This window comes from Orbicella faveolata, unplaced genomic scaffold, assembly GCF_042242905.1.
Source record: "Orbicella faveolata isolate gen_17 unplaced genomic scaffold, um_ofav_v1 contig_34, whole genome shotgun sequence".
Taxonomy (NCBI): domain Eukaryota; kingdom Metazoa; phylum Cnidaria; class Anthozoa; order Scleractinia; family Merulinidae; genus Orbicella; species Orbicella faveolata.
In genome coordinates this window covers 15,838,787-15,858,378 of record NW_028301563.1, presented here as the reverse complement: position 1 = coordinate 15,858,378, position 19,592 = coordinate 15,838,787, and the positions used below count along the sequence as shown (strand labels likewise).

General features: G+C 38.8%; 1 protein-coding gene across 2 annotated transcripts in view; it reads left to right on the top strand.

The window, feature by feature from the left end:
- The window catches only part of LOC110043805 (uncharacterized), a 46,424-nt gene that overhangs the window by 21,786 nt on the left and 5,046 nt on the right, over positions 1-19,592 (top strand). Inside the window, exons 2-8 of one of the 2 annotated variants that reach the window (XM_089298907.1) lie at positions 1,449-1,511; positions 2,503-2,567; positions 5,502-5,565; positions 6,158-6,221; positions 6,732-6,790; positions 13,828-13,892; positions 14,857-19,533. In XM_089298907.1, coding sequence (XP_089155033.1) covers positions 14,908-19,533 — 4,626 coding nt within the window. In that variant the 5' untranslated portion in view covers positions 1,449-1,511; positions 2,503-2,567; positions 5,502-5,565; ... (2 more) ...; positions 13,828-13,892; positions 14,857-14,907. Of the gene's footprint in view, positions 1-1,448; positions 1,512-2,279; positions 2,568-5,501; positions 5,566-6,157; positions 6,222-6,731; positions 6,791-13,827; positions 13,893-14,856; positions 19,534-19,592 lie in introns of those variants that run through there. The other variant, XM_089298906.1, reaches the window with a different exon arrangement.

The window sequence follows — 19,592 nt, the reverse complement described above, 5'->3', positions numbered from 1 at the left end:
TATATTTCTGGTTAAATTCTAAACTAAAGAGGGAGCGGGAAATAGCAGTTGAAAGTATGTTAATGAATCAAGGCGTACTTGTCGTGTTGACGACTGCATATGGGAAGAGTTACAAACGTATGTGATTGCAAGCGGCCACGGAACAACACGAAGGCGTTTGCCCGTTTACCAGCATCATCATCATCAAAGACCAGACTATCAAGAATGGATATCGCACCTGCATGTTGTTATGAAAAAGATTTACAATTTTCCCGAGAAATCTAAGCTTCTTAAGTCCATACTTCCGGTGAAAATTAGTTGGCTTATTTTTTCCTCGTTTTCCGGGGTGGAAATGAAAACTTTGGAGAGATCAGAGCAGGCTCACTCGGCTCGTCTCGTCTCGCAGCTTCGCCGCTCGATTTTGCCCTAGCAACATTAGGCTGCTCGCAGGCTAAGTGGCAAAGCTCAATTGCGACTGTCAATTCTGTTTGATTTCTGTTACATTTATGTCTTTAAGTTTCCTTCTTTTCCTTTCTTTAGTGTCCTTTTCCGTGTAGTACGTCTAAGTTTGTTAAGATGTTGGTCTAGACACTGCGTTCCCCTGATTTTATCCAGTTTCGAAAATAAATCTAATTATTAAGACACGATGAAAAAAAAAAAAATCAATTCCGTGCTATATCTATAGGATTTAACTAAAACATTGCTTTGTTCAGTGAGATTTGTTCATTCTGAACTTGTGTTCCGGGTGTTGTGTAAATTCTGATGATGTGCTTGCTGTTTTAGATAGGAAATTACCACCTTCTTTCTCTTTGTTGTCTCTGTGTATTTGTTCCTTTACATGTATGTGTGACAAATAAATGAGCGAGGAAAGGAACAAAATTACTACGCTCCGTCCGATATTAAAAGGCCAAACCCATGTGAAGGAACGCGTGTTGGTTTTTTTTATCTGTTTTTCAATCTTGCGATTCTCGCGAATACAGTGCTACATGTAGTAATAGAAAGGTAGAGTTTATATATTGACATTCCACGCTATCAACGGTTCGATGAAATTTGAAATATTGAACCAGCTTTCTAGCTATATTTACAATCTAGTTACCACTACTATCAATGATTTAGTTTGCTGATTAACCAGTAGTTTATTTATCTCAATTCGGTTCGAACACAGGAATCAAGTCAGATACGATGGGGCAGTGATATCGGAAAAGAAAACGAGCTGATTCCTTCCACAGACATGGCATTCTGATGTCCAACGTTTTGCCTTTATTCCTGCCCCAGGCTTGACAATGACAGCGTCAAAATGAGGGGCTTACCCGGATAAATATTCTAATTATTATAATAATTCTTAACACCTCAGTAGCTGACCACACCGACACAACTTGAAACTAGCTTCATGAAGATTATTTCTTAGCTTCTCATCTGATCCTGTCCTGTATTCCATATCTCTGTTAAACTAGTTCATTTTTCATCAGGATTGTCTGACACTGACGAAATCGCTACCTGTCGGAAACCTTAAAGCCATACAGCGATCGTTGGTATGTACCTCTTAGCTTATTGCTTAGCATACGGCTTCTAACTGAACTGTACATGACATCAATGTAGTCTAGATGTCTTTTAAGCTCATCCCTCTGGGTGATTTGAGCAACTTTTTTCTTTACCCAACGTCATTGTGAGTGGTTGGACTCCCAAGCTCACTTAAAGTTTCATGTATGTCCAACACAAACCTAGCCATCAAATCTAAAGATTTTCACACAATTTTCACGAATAGACTTCCGGTAGACGACTAGATGTGTATTGGACAACCCTCCTCGAACGGAGGCTTGAGTGAACAGTAGAGCAATGCTGGTTGCTATTGTTACAGTGGAGAGGTTTCAATCCAAGTTAATTAGCGCTCATTAAGAAGCCATCATTGCTTGAATTCAGCTGTTTAATATATGTCGAGGGGAATGTTAACTGACTGTAGCATAAATTATGATACAGTGTTCGTGTACTGTCAGTTGCCACGCCATACACAGGAACAATTACTCGTTTCACCGAATGTTTCTGAATCTTGAGAGTTGTCATGGATCGAGTTATGAATTTTAATAGGAAGAATTTACATATGAACATTGCAAGCTTCAGTTAACTTTCAAGCATTAATCGAGCATTCTAACTATCACAATTTAGTTGTACCATTATTATCATTCAGTGATTTATTTTGCTGAACCAGCTTAAGTTGCTTGATCTCGACTTTACGGCAACAATAGAGAATAAGAAAACCAAGACTCCCTCTTCAGAAATGACATTCTAATGTTGAACAGTTTGTATTTAATCTTGCCCCAGGCTTGGAAATGACAGCTCAGAAGAGAAAGTAATTAATGAAGAACTGTAATTGGTGCTGAATCAAACGTCAAAACAATTTTATTAAAATTAGGGGTTCACCCTCATAAATATTCTAATTCTTGAAAGAATATTTAACGCCTGTGTGGCTGGCAACATCGTGTCCTGTATTCCGTATCTCTGTTTAACTAGTTAATTTTTCTTCAGGATTGTCTCACACACTGACGACAGCACTACATGTTGGAAACCGTCAAGTCATAACGTCATAGCTGGTATGTACCTATTTGCATATTGCTTAACATACGGCTTCGAACTGAAACATGCATGATATCAGTCATGTGGTTTGCTAACCTTTTCCTTCTAGATTATTTAAGTCACTTTTTCATCTCTTTATCGAAAGTCATTGTGAATGTGGCGCTTCTGAACTCATTTAAGTAAACAGAATTGCTTTGCTTAAAGCTTTTTGGAAATGTGTTACAGTTGGGTAGTTTCAGTCCGAAATTAACCGAGCTCTAACCCGATCTTAAGTCATTAGTAAACCATCAATGCTTGAATTCAACATGCAGTTTGTCAACTTTTAACATGTCAAATTTAATGTTAAGTAACTGTAATCTGAGTATCTGTGTGCTTTTAGTGGCCAAACTCAATTACGACTGTCAATTCTGTTTGATTTCTGTTCTATTTATGAAGCTACCTCTTTATCTTTTCCCTTTATTCAGTGTCCATCATTTGGGTGTAGTGTATATAAGTTTGTTAAAATGTTGTTAAAACTAAGACACTGCGTTCCCCTGATCTTATCCAGTCTCGAAAGTAAAACTAATTAGTTATTCAAGATGTAAAAAATCTTTTGAGTACCATATATAGGATTTAACTACAACATTCTTTTGTTCAGTGTGTTTGGTTCAAACTTTGTTCACTTGGGTTTAGTGTGTAAATTCTGGTGATGTGCTTGCTGATTTTGACAGGGATTATTTGCCGGAAAGGAGAAGCTGAGACATTGGAAAAGGAACACATTTAAATTATCGCAACTAGAATTTTTCTAAAAGAATGCCTATTTATTGGTTACTTAGTAGCCATGGTGGTGTCAGGTGACTTGACAAATTGGTTTGTTGTATTTCCCTTGAGCTAGGATTCTTTTCTTTTGACTTCTTCTTGATGACGACAAATCATTCAGTAAAGTTATGCTTTCTACTGAGAGAAACTTGTTTCTAATCGAAGAGGCGTCTGGTATGTATATCAGCACACCCAAAAGACAAGAACTTTGCTTCCTGGACAAATTTAAAGAAAAGTACCTCGAATCTGTAAAATACAGTTCTAGAAAGCAACACTAGCCAAACGGCAGCAACACAATAGCTCTATTTACTGACAAACGAGACGACAAAACTGTAATTGCGTCAAAACAACTTGATTAGAATGAGGGGGTTACCCTCGTAAATATTCTAATAATAATAACTTTATAACTTTACTAACGAGTCGATTATTATTACTAGCAGTTGCTCACCACTAATTGAAGACACTATCTATGCAATTAAAAGAGTGATAAAAAGCAAATCTATAATACAAATTAAATAGTGATAAAATGAACCCAGTAGTAAATCTATAATTGAAATTAGTGTTTGCCAAAAGTCACTGTCTTAAATCTTGGCACACCGAATTCCTTGACACTTAAATCGTGCACACAACTATTGATTTAAAATAGGTCCCTAATATATCTAGGGCACAAGTTGTTATTCACTTTGTACATTAGACAATAGATATCCTGTAATCTTTTATTCATTAAAGATTGAAACCCAATAAAGCCTTAAAAAAATATGGTAGCTTAGGTTGGCTGAGAAGTTAATCATGAAACTAGCTTTATGAAGATAACTTCTTCGTATTTGATCCTGTCCTCTATTCCATATCTCAGTTAATCTAATACATTTTTCTTCAGAATTCTGATTTTACACACTGACAAAGTCGCTATATGCCGAAAACTTCAGCCATAAAGTGATAGCTGGTATGTACCTCTTAGCATATTGCTTAGCTTACGGCTTCGAACTGAACTGTACATGATATCCCGAATGTGCATGACTAAGGTATCTTTCACCTTTTTTCTTCTAGGTTTTTTTAAACAGTTTTTTCAATCTCCTTACCGAATGTCTTTGTGGATGCTGGGATTCTAAATTTACTTGCTTTTGTGCAAAATAATGTCTTACACTCGAGTAGTCTCAGTCCAAAATTAACTGAGTTCTAACCCGATCTTAAGTCATTAATAAACCTTTAATGCTTGAGCTCAGCATGCAGTTTGTCAGTTGTTAACATGTCGAAGTGAATGCTAAGTAAATGTAGCATATGGTGCAGTATCTGTGTGCTGCCAGTGGCCAAACTCAATTGCGACTGTCAGTTCTGTTTCATTTCCGTTGTATTTACGACGCTATGTTTTTCTCTTTTTACCATTTATTTTCCTCTTATTTCTATTTATTTAGAGTTCGTTCCGGTGAAGTGCATCTACGTTTGTTAAAATGCTGTTTAAAACCAAAAGGTCTAAACACTCAGTACATGTACTTTCCCATGGCGTTATCCAGTTTAAAAAGTAAATCTAAATATTAAGTCACGATGTAAAAATCAATTCAGAGCGAAATATATATGATTTAATTAGAACATTGCTTTCCCCATTGGAATGTGTGCCAGTTTTACGTTTTTCCGACTGTTTCTCGACTGATCTTGCAATTCTCCCAAATAAAGTGTTACATGTAGTAAAAGAAAAGTAGAATTTATATGTTGACATTGCAAGCCATTAAGGATTCAATGAACTTTGAAACATTGAACCAGCTTTCTAGCTATTACAATCTTGTTACCACTATTATCAATGACTTAGTTTGCTGATTCAACAGTAGTTTATTTATCTCAATTCGGTCCCAACACATGAATCAAGTCAGATACAATGGGGCAGTGACATCGCAAAAGAAAACGAGCGTGATTCCTTCCACAGACATGACACTCTGATGTTCAACGTTTTGCATTTATTCCTGCCCCAGGCTTGACAATGACTGTGTCAAAATGAGGGGGTTACCCTTATAAATATTCTAATTCTTATAAGAATTCTTAACACCCTCAGTAGGTGACCACACCGACACGCTTGAAACTAGTTTCATGGAGGTAATTTCTTCTTATTTGATCCTGTCCCGTATTCCATATCTCTGTTAAACTAGTTTATTTTTCTTCAGGATTGTCTCACGCGCTAACGAAAGTGCTACCTGTCGGAACCTTCAAGCCATAAAGCGATTGTTGGTATGTACCTCTTAGCATATTGCTTAGCATACGGCTTCAAACTGAACTGTACATGATATCAACAAGGTGGTTTAGATGCCTGTTAAGTTCATCCCTCTAGGTGATTTGAACAACTTTTTTCTTTACCCAACGTCATTGTGGGTGTTTGGACTCCCAAGCTCACTGAAAGTTTCATGTATGTCCAATACAAACCAGTGGAGTTGCACGGACACTAGTTCAGGTCGATGGAGTAAGCGGATGTCTAGTCATCAAATGTAAAGACTTTCAAACAATTTCACGAATAGGCTTCTGGTAGACGACCAGATGTGTATTGGACAACCCTTCTCAAACGGAAGCTTGAGTGAACAGAAGAACAATGCTGGTTTCTTGTGCTACAGTCGAGTAGTTTGAATCCAAGTTTTTTGAGATCTTAGCTCAGTAGGAAGCCATTATTTTTTGAATTCAGCTGTTTAGATAAGTCGAGTGGAACGTTTAAAAGTGACTATAGCATAAATTATGATACAGTGTTCGTGTACTATGAGTGGCTAAATTCAGTTACGTCTGTCAATTCTGTGTCGCTTCTGCTCAGTTGTGTTCTTTTCCTCTTTTGCAGTTTTCCTTTTCTTCTCGGTAGCGCGTCTACGTTTATCAAGATGTTGTGAGGATTAAACCGAAAGGTGTAGACAATGTCCTCCTCTTATTTTATTCAGTTTCGAAAGTAAAACTAATGATTAAGTAACGATGCAAAATATTGTAGATCATTGCTATATGTAATATTTAGCTGGACTATTCTTCGTTTGAATTTTGAATTTTCCGTTCCCTACCAAGGGCTGACGTATTTCCACACTCTAGATAAAGATATGATCCAACTAAGGAATAAGAAAACCATGATTCCCTCCTCAGACATGACATTCTGATGTTCAACGCTTTGTATTTATTCCTGCCCCAGGCTTGACAATGACAGCTCAGAAGAGAACTTAATTAATGAGGAACTATAATTGGAGCTAAATCATGCGTCAAAACAATTGATAAGAATAAGGGGGTTACCCATATAAATATTCTAATTCTCGTAAAAATACTTAACGCCTGAATAGCTGGCCGCACCAAGACAGTTGAAACTTGCTTCATGATCATTTGGTCCTGACCTGTATTCCATATTTCTTTTAAACGCGTATATTTTCCCTCAGGATTCCGTCAAACAGTCATCAAAGCGCTACAAGTTGAAAGCCTTTAAGTGAAACGGCTGGTAAGTACATTGCTTATCGTATAAGCTGGCTGATATCAAGAAAGTGGTTGAAGTATCTTTTAACGTGTTTCCAGAAAGTGACTTATTTCTTTTACTGAATGTTATTGTGGATGTAGCGAACAGAACAGCAATGATGTAATCCAGTGATATTGGAAACAGGTTACAATCGAGTAATTTCATTACAGTATTATTTGCGTTCTAACCCAATCTTAGCTTATTTAAAAAGCCATCAGTGCTGGAATTTCAGCAGTTTTTCAGCTGTTAACAAGTGGAAGTGAATTTTAAGTATCTGTATCATATGGTGTACAGTATCTGTCAGTTACACGCTCGAGCGGCGAAGAGCAAAGCAATTGGGCGATAAGGAGTCTGGTGAAGAGGCGCCAAGAAAGTGAGCTTGCGTTTATCACTTTAATTTTTTCATTTCTACTTTGCCTGAGCGAAGGGAAATACCCTTGATCGAAAACTGAGCAGGAAAGGCGAGAAAACGGTCAGTCTATTATGTTCGACGAGGATCGAAGAGATCCCCATGGAGTCGGTATTTTACCGAACGTTCTTACAAATGAAAAATAAGTTGCCCACATTTGGAGTGGAAGAGTTAAGTGCGCGTATTACTGATGTTTTAACAAAGTTCCAGTCTATTTCTGGGTAAATTTTAAACAAAATAGGTAGCAGGAAATAGCAGTTGAAAGTATGTTAATGAATCAAGGCGTCCTTGTCGTGTTGCCGACTACATATGAGACGTGTTTCAAACGTATGTGATTGCAAGCGGCCACGAAACAACACGACGGCGTTAGCCCGTTTACCAGCATCATCAAAGAGCAGACCACCAACGCAAGATCGCTTGAAGTCAAGTGTGTGTCCTTGCTAGACATAAACTTCGACGGTTTTTGTTTGGCAAAACTTTATCAAGAACGGATATCGCGCCTGCATGTTGTTATGAAAAAGACCTACAATTTTGCCGAGAAATCTGAGCTTCCAAAGTCCATACTTCCAGGGAAAGTTAGTTGGCTTATTTTTTCCTCGGTTTCCGGGGTGGAAATGACAACTTTGGAGAGATGAGAGCAGGCTCACTTGGCTCATCTCGTCTCGCGGCTTTGCCGCTCGATTTCACGCTGGCAACATTAGCCTGCTCGCAGGCTAAGTGGCAAAGCTCAATTGCGACTTTCAATTCTCTTTGGTTTCTGTTATATTTATGTCGATGAAAAAAAAAAAAAAAGAATTCCGTGGAGTAAGCGGGTGTCTAGTCATCAAATGTAAAGACTTTCACACAATTTTCACGAATAGACTTCCGGTAGACAACTAGATGTGTATTGGACAACCCTCCTCGAACGGAGGCTTGAGTGAACAGAAGAGCAATGCCGGTTGCTTGTGTTACAGTCGAGGCGTTTCAATCCAAGTTTTTTGAGATCTTAACTCAGTAAGAAGCCATTATTGCTTGAGTTCAGTTGTTTATCTATGTCGAGTGGAATGTCAAGTGACTGTAGAATAAATTATGATACAGTGTTCGTGTACTATCAGTGACTAAATACAGTTACGAGTGTCAATTCTTTTTCGCTTCTGCTCAGTTGTGCTCTTTTCCTCTTTTGCAGTTTTCCTTTTTTCTCTGTAGCGCGTCTAAGTTTATCAAGATGTTGTTAAAAACCGAAAGGTTTAGACAATACCCTCCCCTGATTTTATCCAATTTCGAAAGTAAAACTAATTATTAAGTCACGATGCAAAATATTGTAGTTCATTGCTGTATGTGATATTTAGCCGAATCATTCTTCATTTGAATTTTGAATTTTCTGTTCCTTACCAAGGGCTGACATAATAATTTATTTCCACACTCTAGATAAAGATATGATCCAACTAAGGAATAAGAAAACCAGGATTCCCTCCTCAGACATTCGGATGTTGAGCACTTTGAATTTATTCCTGCCCCAGGCTTGGAAATGACAGCTCAGAAGAGAACTTAATTAATGAAGAACTGTAGTTGGAGCTAAATTATGCGTCAAAACAATTTGATAAGAATGAGGGGGTTATCCCTTACAAATATTCTAATTCTCGTCAAATATTTAAGGTCTGAACAGCTGGCCACACCAAGACAGTTGAAACTGGCTTCATGAAGGTGATCTTCTTCCTATATGATCCTGACAAGTATTCCATTTATCTTTTAAACGCGTATATTTTCCCTCAGGATTCCGCCAGACAGTCATCAAAGAGCTACGAGTTGAAAACGTACAAGCCTTAAAGTGGCACTGCTGCATGATATGTACATTGCTTAGAATACAAGGCGGCACTAAACTTTACGTGATATCAAAAATCTGGTTTAGATATCTCTTAACCTGTTTCCAGAGGGTCATTTGAAATAATTTTTTTTTCATTTTTTTACCGTATGTTATTGTGGATGGTGCGATTCCAAGCTCAATTGAGCGAACAGAATAGCAATCATTTAATCCACTTTTTTTATTTCTGTGAATTTTTCCTTATATGTGTTACAAATAAGACAGACAGGCAGACAGGCAATTTATTTTAACACGGTATCGCTTCGATTACAAAGAATTGGTTTCCAAGAAAGCCGTGCTAAGAAATTACTAAAAACAATACAATTGCAAAATTTCATGATAGAAGAGAATTACTATTGTTAATTGCTATTATGGAGACTGACTGTGCCAAGAGATTTGCGAAATGACTTAAGAGACTGTTCTGCTTTCATCGCATTAAGAAGAGAACTCCGTAGTCTAGCACCACGATATGAAAAACTCTTTTTCAAGTTTTCAGTTTTGGGTGAGACTGTTCTGCTTTCATCGCATTTGGAAGAGAACTCCTTTTTATTTAATTAGCACCAGGATAAGAAAAACTCTTTTTCAAGCTTTCAGTTTTGGGTTTCTGCTGTGCTAAATTGTAGCTACAGTCTTTGAGATGGTAAGCAGTGCTGTCTCGAATCAGGCTAAAGACCTCAGTAAGGTACTCAGCAGCTTTGGTATGCATAATTTTATGTATTGTGATTGCATTATGATGTTGACGTCGAACTCCAAGAGTATCCCACTGAAGCATTCTCAAAATATCCGCAGATCTAATTTCCCAGTCACTTTGAGTGATTATCCGACCTGCCCGATTGTAGATTTTATCAAGTCTGTCTGACAGGCCCTCGTTTAGACCCGATCAGACAACATAACAGTAATCGAGGTAGGGAAGAACAAACGATTTAAAAATTTTAATTAAGACCTCTTTCGGGACAAAAGGTCTAACCAGTTGGTTTTAATCCAGCAATGCCTGAAGATAACTTCTGAGCAATATGGTCAATGTGATTCGACCACGATAGATGCTCGTCAATATGAACGCCTAAAGATTTGGCTGTGTTAACTCTCTTTATCGGATCATCACCCAGTTTTATTCAGAGGGGAAACGTCAGTTGGGCTACATTTAAACTTAACTTGTTGGCAATAAGCCAGTGCCCAGGAACAAAATTACTACGCTCCGTCCTACATTGAAGGGCCATACCCATGTGAAGGAAGGTGTGCCAGTTTTTCTGGCTGTTTCTTGATCTTGTGATTCTCTCAAATACAATGTTACATGAAGTAATAGAAAGGTAGAATTTATAATAGACATTAGAAGCCATCAACGGTTCAATGAACTTTGAAATATTGAACGAGCTGTTTATTACAATCTTGTTTACTTACCACTATTATCAATGACTTAGTTTGCTGATTAACCAGTAGTTTATTTATCTCGACTTTGTTGCAACGCATGATACAATGTTAGATACGATGGGGCAGCGATATCGGACAAGAAAACCAAGGTTCTCACCTCAGACATGACATTGTGATGTTCAGCGTTTTGCATTTATTTCTGCCCCAGGCTTGGCAATGACAGGATGAAAACAATTTGGGGCTTACCCCTGTAAATATTTTAATTATTTTAAGAATACTTAAAGTGGTACTATGATCAAATTTTTCCCCCCTCATTTTTTAGGTGTATCACATAGAATTCCATGAAAGAATGAAAACGCTGTTTACCGTTTGCAAATATCTGCATTAGTTCTGGAGATATTTAATTTTGAAAAATGTGTAAAATGTGCAAATGAGATGACTGATGACGTCATACACTCAACCCAATTTTATATCAAGTATATAAACAGTCCGGAGTATCCCGATAAATTAGGACAGTCATGACGTCATGAAGCTATTGTTAGCAGGGAAAATGGCGGACTTTTTATGCGGACCAAGAAAATATGTTGTTTCCAGTCTCGCATAGAGTCTGGCCAGCATTATCCAGAATTATTTGCGACCAAACGTTGAGAAGAGAATAAGCGGCCATTTTGGTAGTGGGAGAACGTTGACCGTCTTCTAATCATTGAGTTTTTTTGGTGTCAAGCGACGATGTAGACGCGATTTTGTGGCCAAATATTAAGGTTAGTAAAGTGCACGCGTTATTTTCTAGTATTCACGTATTTTTCATTGAGCTGTGTGTATTTTTTACTGGTTCTAGTGTTGTTAAAGTTTCATCATGCCAAATTACACGGTTGTAAACAACGTCGACATTTTGTAAACACTCTTTGAATTTGAGGCGTTACAAGTGTACCTGAACCGCTGTTGTTATAAGGCTTGAGTAATGCATCGGTCCTTCATTTTTATGACAGTTGTTTTCAATTTCTCTCTCTTAAGTACATGGAACAGCATACTCGACTGCTCGAGGCACTTTGCCGAATTTTGGGGGAAAAAACAAACGGAAAAGAGAGGAAATAAGACGTCGCTAAGTACGCGGACGAAATTAAACAAATTTGGGAGGTCTCTGTTTTGGTCGATTCACCGAATGTGCACCCCAGTTTTATCGCTGGAGAGCCAGCAGCCTGTTGAAAACCACCTACAGCACAGAAGTGGCAGCGAAACAGACAGGCCAGGGGTAGTGCAGTGCTTCCCTGTAAATGGATGCTATCAGTATCCCAACATGGATAGTAAAGAGACCTTCTACTATCCATGATCCCAAGGAATGGCACAAAGGGTAGAGAGATTGTTTGTGCTCATTTACCAGACGTTGAGGGCCATTCAAACATGTAAGTTAAGGTTTGTAGGGGGCATTGTACTCTTTTTTTTTTTTTTTGGCATTTTTTAAAAACCATGCACACTGCAGCTGTTCCTAGTACATGATTATTCTTTTCACCTCCCCACGAAGCTTGAATGTACCAGAAAGTAATGTTTTTGCAAAATAATTCTTATCAACGCAAAGACTGAAAAGTTACGAGAGTTTAGAATGTAGTGTCGAGTGTTGAACATTACTAATTGTGAAACTAATGCAAAACATTAATTGGTTGTGACCAGGACACAGGAAACATATCAGTTTGGTTAAGAATATGTAATAAAAAATAGAAAACATAAGAGTTACCGGACCACTTGAGGGCAATCTCTTATTTAGTGAGACTAATGTGGTAACTACATTCAAAATAAATAAAATAAATATATGTGGAAATCAGACATGATATCTTTTAGCACAGTAACAAGTAGATACAAGAAATATTTGAAATAAATACCAAAATGGAGAAATTTCAGATTTACAAAGAATATATTAACAGAATTTTTGACTATCCCTGCATCTGACAACTCTAAAATTTTGGATACATTTTTTCTAGCTTAGCTTATTTTGTATAAAGAACAAGAATTTCTCACTCGTATACGTTATTGAAAAGTCTGTTTTAATGATGATTTCATTTCCTCGATTTAGGCAAAACGTATAACATTTTGGACATCTACAATTTATCTTTGCTGACGGACATATAAAAACACGCGCGTGCTGTCGATTTCGGCCCGATAATCCCTAGATAAGAGGAAAGCCTCAATTCTCATATCGATCATTTCTGTGATTAGAAAAATGTTGAGTAAAGATGCTTACCGATTGTACGGTCTCTTTCCAAAGAATGATAACAGCAGCTCGTCAAACGTGGCCCGCATTGCGGTCTGTGGTGCTTCCTTCGGTCCGAGGATAATCGTTATCTGGGCAGAATTGTCTGTGACATGGAACGAGAACACAAACTTTCCTTTTATTTTATAATTTGGACAGTATTTAACTCAATTCGAGATAAATATATACCTCCTGAAGGCCCGCATTCATGGCATTGGAAAGTATTCGCGACTCTCTTTGTCCGCCATCTTGAATCTCTTGGTTTGTTGTGAAACACAACACTCCAATCAAAACACGCATTCTCATTGGTTGAAACGTGAGTTTCGTGACATCACAGATGTCCTAATTTATCGGGATATTCCGGACTGATAAATAGAGCTATCTTGGTCAATTTGCAGTGTAGACCATTGAAACGTGGTAGGCTAATAGTTCTGCAGGAAACACACCTACCGCTGTAAAAGATTCTGTTCCCATGGCAACTCACTCTTTTCCAGTCCCCACCCTCTTGATTTCAATACGTTAGTGATTTTCAGGTCGCAAAACATTAAACGAGCCCACAAACTTGAGCTAACATATTTATATGCTTGCTGGATCAAGCATATGAGGCACCATTTGCAAATATCAAAATGGAATGCCAAAGGTGGCTAGAAATGCCTTTTATATTGAGGAGGTCTGGAACCCAGTATGTTGCCATGGTAACCAAACTGTTAAGCTCATATTGTGGAGCACATTTAGTAGAATCATACTGTAAAGAATCAAACATTTCTGATACAAATTGGCTGAGATATCTTTTTTCATGATATTTGATCAAAATTTGGTTGAGTGTATGACGTAATCACCGGGCTAATTTGCATATTTTAAAAACTTGAATATCTCTAGAACAAAAAGAGATATTTGAATATCTCTGGAACAAAAAGAGATATTTGAATATCGTAAAAAGCATTCTTCTTCTCGCACAGGCTACTTGTTTATGTTTTAAAATGGTTGCGATAGGCCGAGAGAAAGATGAGATTTTCGTCATAGTACCACTTTAACACCTCATTATTAGCTGGCCACACCGAGACACTTGAAACTAGCTTAACGAAGGTATTTTCTTCTTATTTGATCCTGTCCTGTTTAGCATACATGTATCTGTGTTAAGCTAGTTCATTTTTCTTCAGGATTGTGTCACACACTGAAAAAAGCACTACCTGCCAGAAACCTTCAAGTCATAAAGTGATAACTGGTATGTGCCTCTTAACTTATTGCTTCGCCCTTAACTGTACATGATATCAACAATGTGGAATAGATGTTTCTTTACTTTTTTCGTCTAGGATATAAAAAAGCATTTTACCTCTTTACCGAATGTCATTGGGGATGTTTCGTTTCCAAGCTCACTTGATTGAACAGAAGAGCAATGCTAAATTATGTAAACTAGTGTTTTTGGAAATGTGTCACAGTCTAGTAATTTCAATCCAAATAAAGTTAACTGAGTTCAAACCCGATATTAGGTTACTGATAAGCCATAAGTGCTTGAATTCAGCATTCCGCTTGTCACACATGAAAATAGTATGACAAAACTCAAACCTTTTCTTATTTTGGGCTAATAGCTTGGAGTGAATGCAGAGTGATCAATTTTTTTTAATGAACTTTATACTTTAACATATATGTAATATGTACGGCATCTTTGAGAAAAGTACCCAGGGAGAGCGGTAATGTGTCTGGAATTATGGAATTGTGCTATACCTGGACATAATTAAAAAAGCATGAGCCAGCTAGCGTGATTAAGAGTCAAGACTTAATTCCTTGCAGTGTGTTGCCTGCTAACAAGTTGTATAGGAAATGGCATTATGAACGTCCTTCACTTGACAGACTAGAAAGAGATTTTAAGATAGAAATAATTGATAAACCTTTGCACGAAAAAATAAAATTTTATTTTGTCCAGGTCAAAATCTCTTGTCTGATGTGACAGCTCTCAGACGCTAACAAGCACACATGAAATTTACCGATTAATATTTACAAACTTCTTTTAATGGAAATTCCACTACTTGTGTGAGACAATGAAAATTAAGCATGAAGCACATTACTTAATATACAATAACTTTATTTTCACATCTACAAATTGACTAATTGATTACATGTACCAGTGACAGGCTTGCTTAGTAATAAAAGAAAATGAAGTTATTTTCTTACGTGTCTCCTACACACAGGTACAGTCAAGGAACTTCATGTAAGCCTCACTACAGTGTATCTGGATAAACATGGCTGCTGCTGCGCCTTCACCTCTGGCCAGCTCTGTAGCGAAGACAAATGGAGCCAAGCTGAGCAGACTTCTTATTGATGGTGGAACAACGGTTCTACGGAATGTCTTTGATAGATATCATCCTCCTGCAAACCTGGCTGCTGATCTTAATGCAAACTATCACACTCTGAACACTCTTAAAACGAGAGGGGTTTTACACAAACCTCAGTGGGATCTACTGTTCCCACCTGGTGGAGCCACACCACACTCCAAAACATTTGATATTACTCTTCTGTTCCTTCTCCTGACCAACATTTCTGGACTATCCCCTCCCCTCTCAGGATGGCCCAAACCACCACCTTCAAGTGACACCTCTCTTGAGGCTAATCTTACTCGTATTAAGCTGTATCGTAATGAGCTGTATGGTCACGTGACTTCCACGGGCGTTCAAACAGCTGTGTTTAACGTCAAATGGAAGGAAATAAGTGCTGTTCTTGTTGCTCTTGGGTTGAATCTGACTGAGGTGGTCAGATTACAGTCAGCGCCTTGCGGGGAAGATTACATCAGCGCTGTGATCGAGTGGGTTAAAAATGACGAGGAGATTAAGGCACAGCTGGGAGAACTACCTAAGAGGCAACAAGATGCACGCCGGATGCAAGAGGAAGACCACAAAACTCTTCAAGATACACAGGTGGCTGTTGAAGGTGTTCGGCAGATCCACAAGAATACTCATGAGGTTGTAAAGGAAGTTTTGAAAACCCAGCAAGAAGCAAATCAAATACAACACGAGGATCATAGCACTCTTCAGGAAACACAGCAGACAGTTGAAGCTGTACGGCAGATCAACCAAGACACAAACCAGGTGGTTAAGGAAGTTTTGAAAACCCAACAAGAGGTACATCTGAGGCAACAAGAAACTGCTGAAAAAGTACGCCAGACCCAACTAGAAGACCGTAACACACTTCAGGAATTACATCAGACCCAGAGCAAAACACAACAAATTGTCGAGGATGTAGTGAAGATCCAAGAAGAACATTTCGAAACTTTGCAAGCGGTCAAGCAAACTGTTGACAGCTTGAAAGAGGGAAGAGATGCAGGAGCAGAATATCAAGTCCTACAGAATCTTGCCAAGTCGGAGTTCAAAGGAGATATTGAGTTTCTTGCAGAACGATATCAAGAAGGCACTCGTGAGTGGGTGTTTAACGAAGTTGAATACTGGTTAGACAACAGGAATTCTGAAAACCGCGTAATGGTGATCAGTTCAAATGCAGGCATGGGGAAGTCGGTCATCTCTGCTGTTATCTGCAAAAGAATGCAAGAAGCTGGCAGACTGTCAGGAAGCCACTTTTGTCAGCATAACAATGCTCGCTACCGAAATCCTCAGCTGATGCTTCAGTCCTTGGCCTGTCACTTGTGCCATGCCTTGCCAGAATACAAACAAGTTCTTGTGAAACAGCTGTCAAGAAATCTGGGTAAAGATCTCAACAACATGGGAGTGGAAGAACTGTTTGCGCTCCTCTTTAAAGAGCCTCTAAGCACTGTAGCTGACCCTGGAAGAAACATGCTCATGGTGATAGATGGCTTGGACGAAAGTGATTACCAAGAACGCAATGAACTACTTGATGTTATTGCAAACCACCTTTCCAAGCTTCCATGTTGGATTCGATTCCTTTGTACGACCCGACCAGAGAGGAACATTTCAGATGCATTAAAACATTTGAAGCCATTTCAACTGGAATCAAATAATGATAAGAATATGGAAGACATAAAGCATTTCATTGAAAACAGGACACAACATCTAATCGAACCACAAAAGAAAGACGCCATTGTGGAAAAGCTTGTCGATAAATCTGAAGGGCTCATGCTGTACGCCTATTTTCTTGTTTTATATATTGAAGAGAATAAATCAGTTCTGGACCAGGAAGATATTGATGGTAACTTGCCATTAGCAATTTCTTCAGCCTACCATTCTTATTTCAGACGACTAGAGAACGAACTTAAGAAGGAACTAGGCGTCAACGAAGACAATTTTCTGAACCTCCTTTCTGCTGTTATAGCCTCCAGAGAGCCCATGCCAATTGACTTTGTTTTTAAACTATTGGGATCCAACGTCAGCTCACCACTTGCAAGGCGGAAAGTACTTAAAGCTGTCAGCAGTGTGTCGTCACTTCTTCCAATTCGTGATGGCTGTCTTCACGTCATTCACAAGTCGGTTAAAGACTGGTTGACAGACGCATCTTGTTATGGGGAGCATGACTTCACCATGGACGAGAAGGAAGGCCACCGTATACTTGCAAGCCTCTGTGCCGATGAACTTGATCATATGAAGCAGAAAGGTGTACATGACGTACAGTTTAGCTCCACAGAGAAGTATGCGCTACATCATGGTGTACGACACATGTTGCAGTTAGATGACAATATGAGACCGCGGAGTCTGGAGAAATGTGTCGAAACATACGTGACAGACTTAGATGTTTTGTACGCAAAGGTGTGTGCTAACAGTTCAATGGCAGCTGAAGAAATTTTATGGCTTCAAAGTCAGGAACTTTCTCGCGCCCTCTGTGCAGACAGTAAAGATTCTCTGAACCTCTTAACGGTACTTTTAAGGAAGTACTTCAATACTTTTACAGATTATCCTTACGTATTTTTCCAAACCTTGCTGAGTGAGGGAGGATCAGTCCTATCTCCTATGGCATCAAACATGTTACAGAAGAAATACCCTGAAATACCTTACATGGAATTTGTGAACAAGGATACACAACAGGGAGCTGTTCTAGCCCGTTTTCAATGTTCATCTCAAGTGGCTTGTTTTGATGTCTCACCACGGTTAGATTACATGGTGTGTGAATGTGATGACGGAACGATTCACTTGTGGTCTCTCAATACTGGCAAGTTGGTATGGGAACGCCCCGCTATGATAAGGAAATCGTACTCCACAGGAGCATTTAGGAGGTCGCCATCTTCACCTGTCTTTTCAATTTACCGCTCAGTTGTGTTTCATCCTACTGCAGATTTTGTCTTACCAGGAGTCCTTAGCCATGCGTATGATTTCAACGGAGATCTGAAACCCCTCTTTCTCGAAAGCAACTGCAATTTCACCGTATGCTCAATTTTAGGACACAAGGCAATGATGTTGACTGATTGCCCTGATGATGCAAGATGCATACTAATCTGGAGCCTGAAGGATGGTTCAGAGATTCGCCGAATCACCACAGTTGAAGATGTTTTGTCTTTTGCGTGGTCTCGCGATGGAAGACTACTAGCAATCTCCCATTGTACGGGTTCCATTTCTCTTATTGATGTGATTGATGGTTTTAGAATACTAGGACAAACGGCTACCCCAAAGGTTTGTGGCATGATAAAGTTTTCACCTGACTGTGGAACTCTTTTTTGTTGCCATTTATCACTGAGTGATCTGAAAGAGTCTCTTTTTCGTTTGAAATTCAACATCATGGATCCCACCTTTCGGCTGGATAGTGTAGAATCCTATATACCATGGGATTTGGAATCAAGCAGTGAAGGTGGATTTATGTTAGGAGATCCCCTGTCATCTTCATTTGACAACTCGTCTCTGGCCGTTTTTGATTGGAAATTTGATTTTGTTCTTAATCAGCAAACTGTTTTGAGGAGCTGTCCCCGTGGTGTTTGTGTTGATATGTTGAATATTAACGAAACACGTGGAACTGAGAAGGAATTCGAAGGTCCACTTAGCAGCATCAAACAAAGTGAATTTTCTTTGAGGGGCGAGACCATTTATATTGTCAGTGATGATGAAATCAGAATGCAAACAGTCAGCGCTTGGGACGTTACAAATGGGAAGTTCATTGCAAAGAAAAACATGCAACTGGCTAAGTCCACCCGTTTTCTGGAACGCTGTCTCAGTTATCTCGCTGTTGTACAAGAGGGTATTGTGTTATCACCAAGAGATGGTACTCTTGAATTGTGGAATTTTAAATTGTCTCAGTGCTTCCGACGTTGGACCCAGCTCTCCAGAATCACACAGATTATTACGATATCTGCGGAACGAGTGGCATGTGTATATGAAGATGGATGGACAGAAGCGGTGATCGTCCTGGATACCTCTACGGGTGAAATCATGTCGAAAATCGAAACTGATTGCAATGTTTGTGTGGCCTGTAATAGCAAATGTCAGGTGTTAACCTTTAGAAGAGGATCATTAGAGTTGTATGATGGCCCAAGTAAAGTCTGGATGACGTATCTATACGACCAGCTGTCTTTACCCACGTTAAGTTATTGGATTCCACCAGGCCTCTTTTCTCCTGCAGAGCAGTTTGTTGTAACTTGGTCAAGGAATGAGATGTTGGTTCTTGATACGGTTTCAGGAAAAACGGTACACATTTTATGTAGAAATGATCGGGTCTCTGATTGCAAATTTGTCAGTGACAAGGAGTGTGTTGTCAGCTCCAGAAGTCGCCTAGGGGGTTATTCTCTTCGACTGTTCAACGTCAAGTCTGGTGACCTGCTGAGTATTATCAACTTGGAAAGAGAAGTACAATATTTAGCAGCCTGCCCTCGAACGCGTCTCGTCGCCATTAATCAGCGTTACTTTAAACACGGATTCGGATTTAAACTTATCCAGGTTCAGTTAGTACAAGATAAAGGCAACAGGAAGAGCAAACGGTGAGCCATGAACTGGGTAGAAACTTGATTATAAGAGTTGATTTCGCGGGAAGGGCCTAAAAT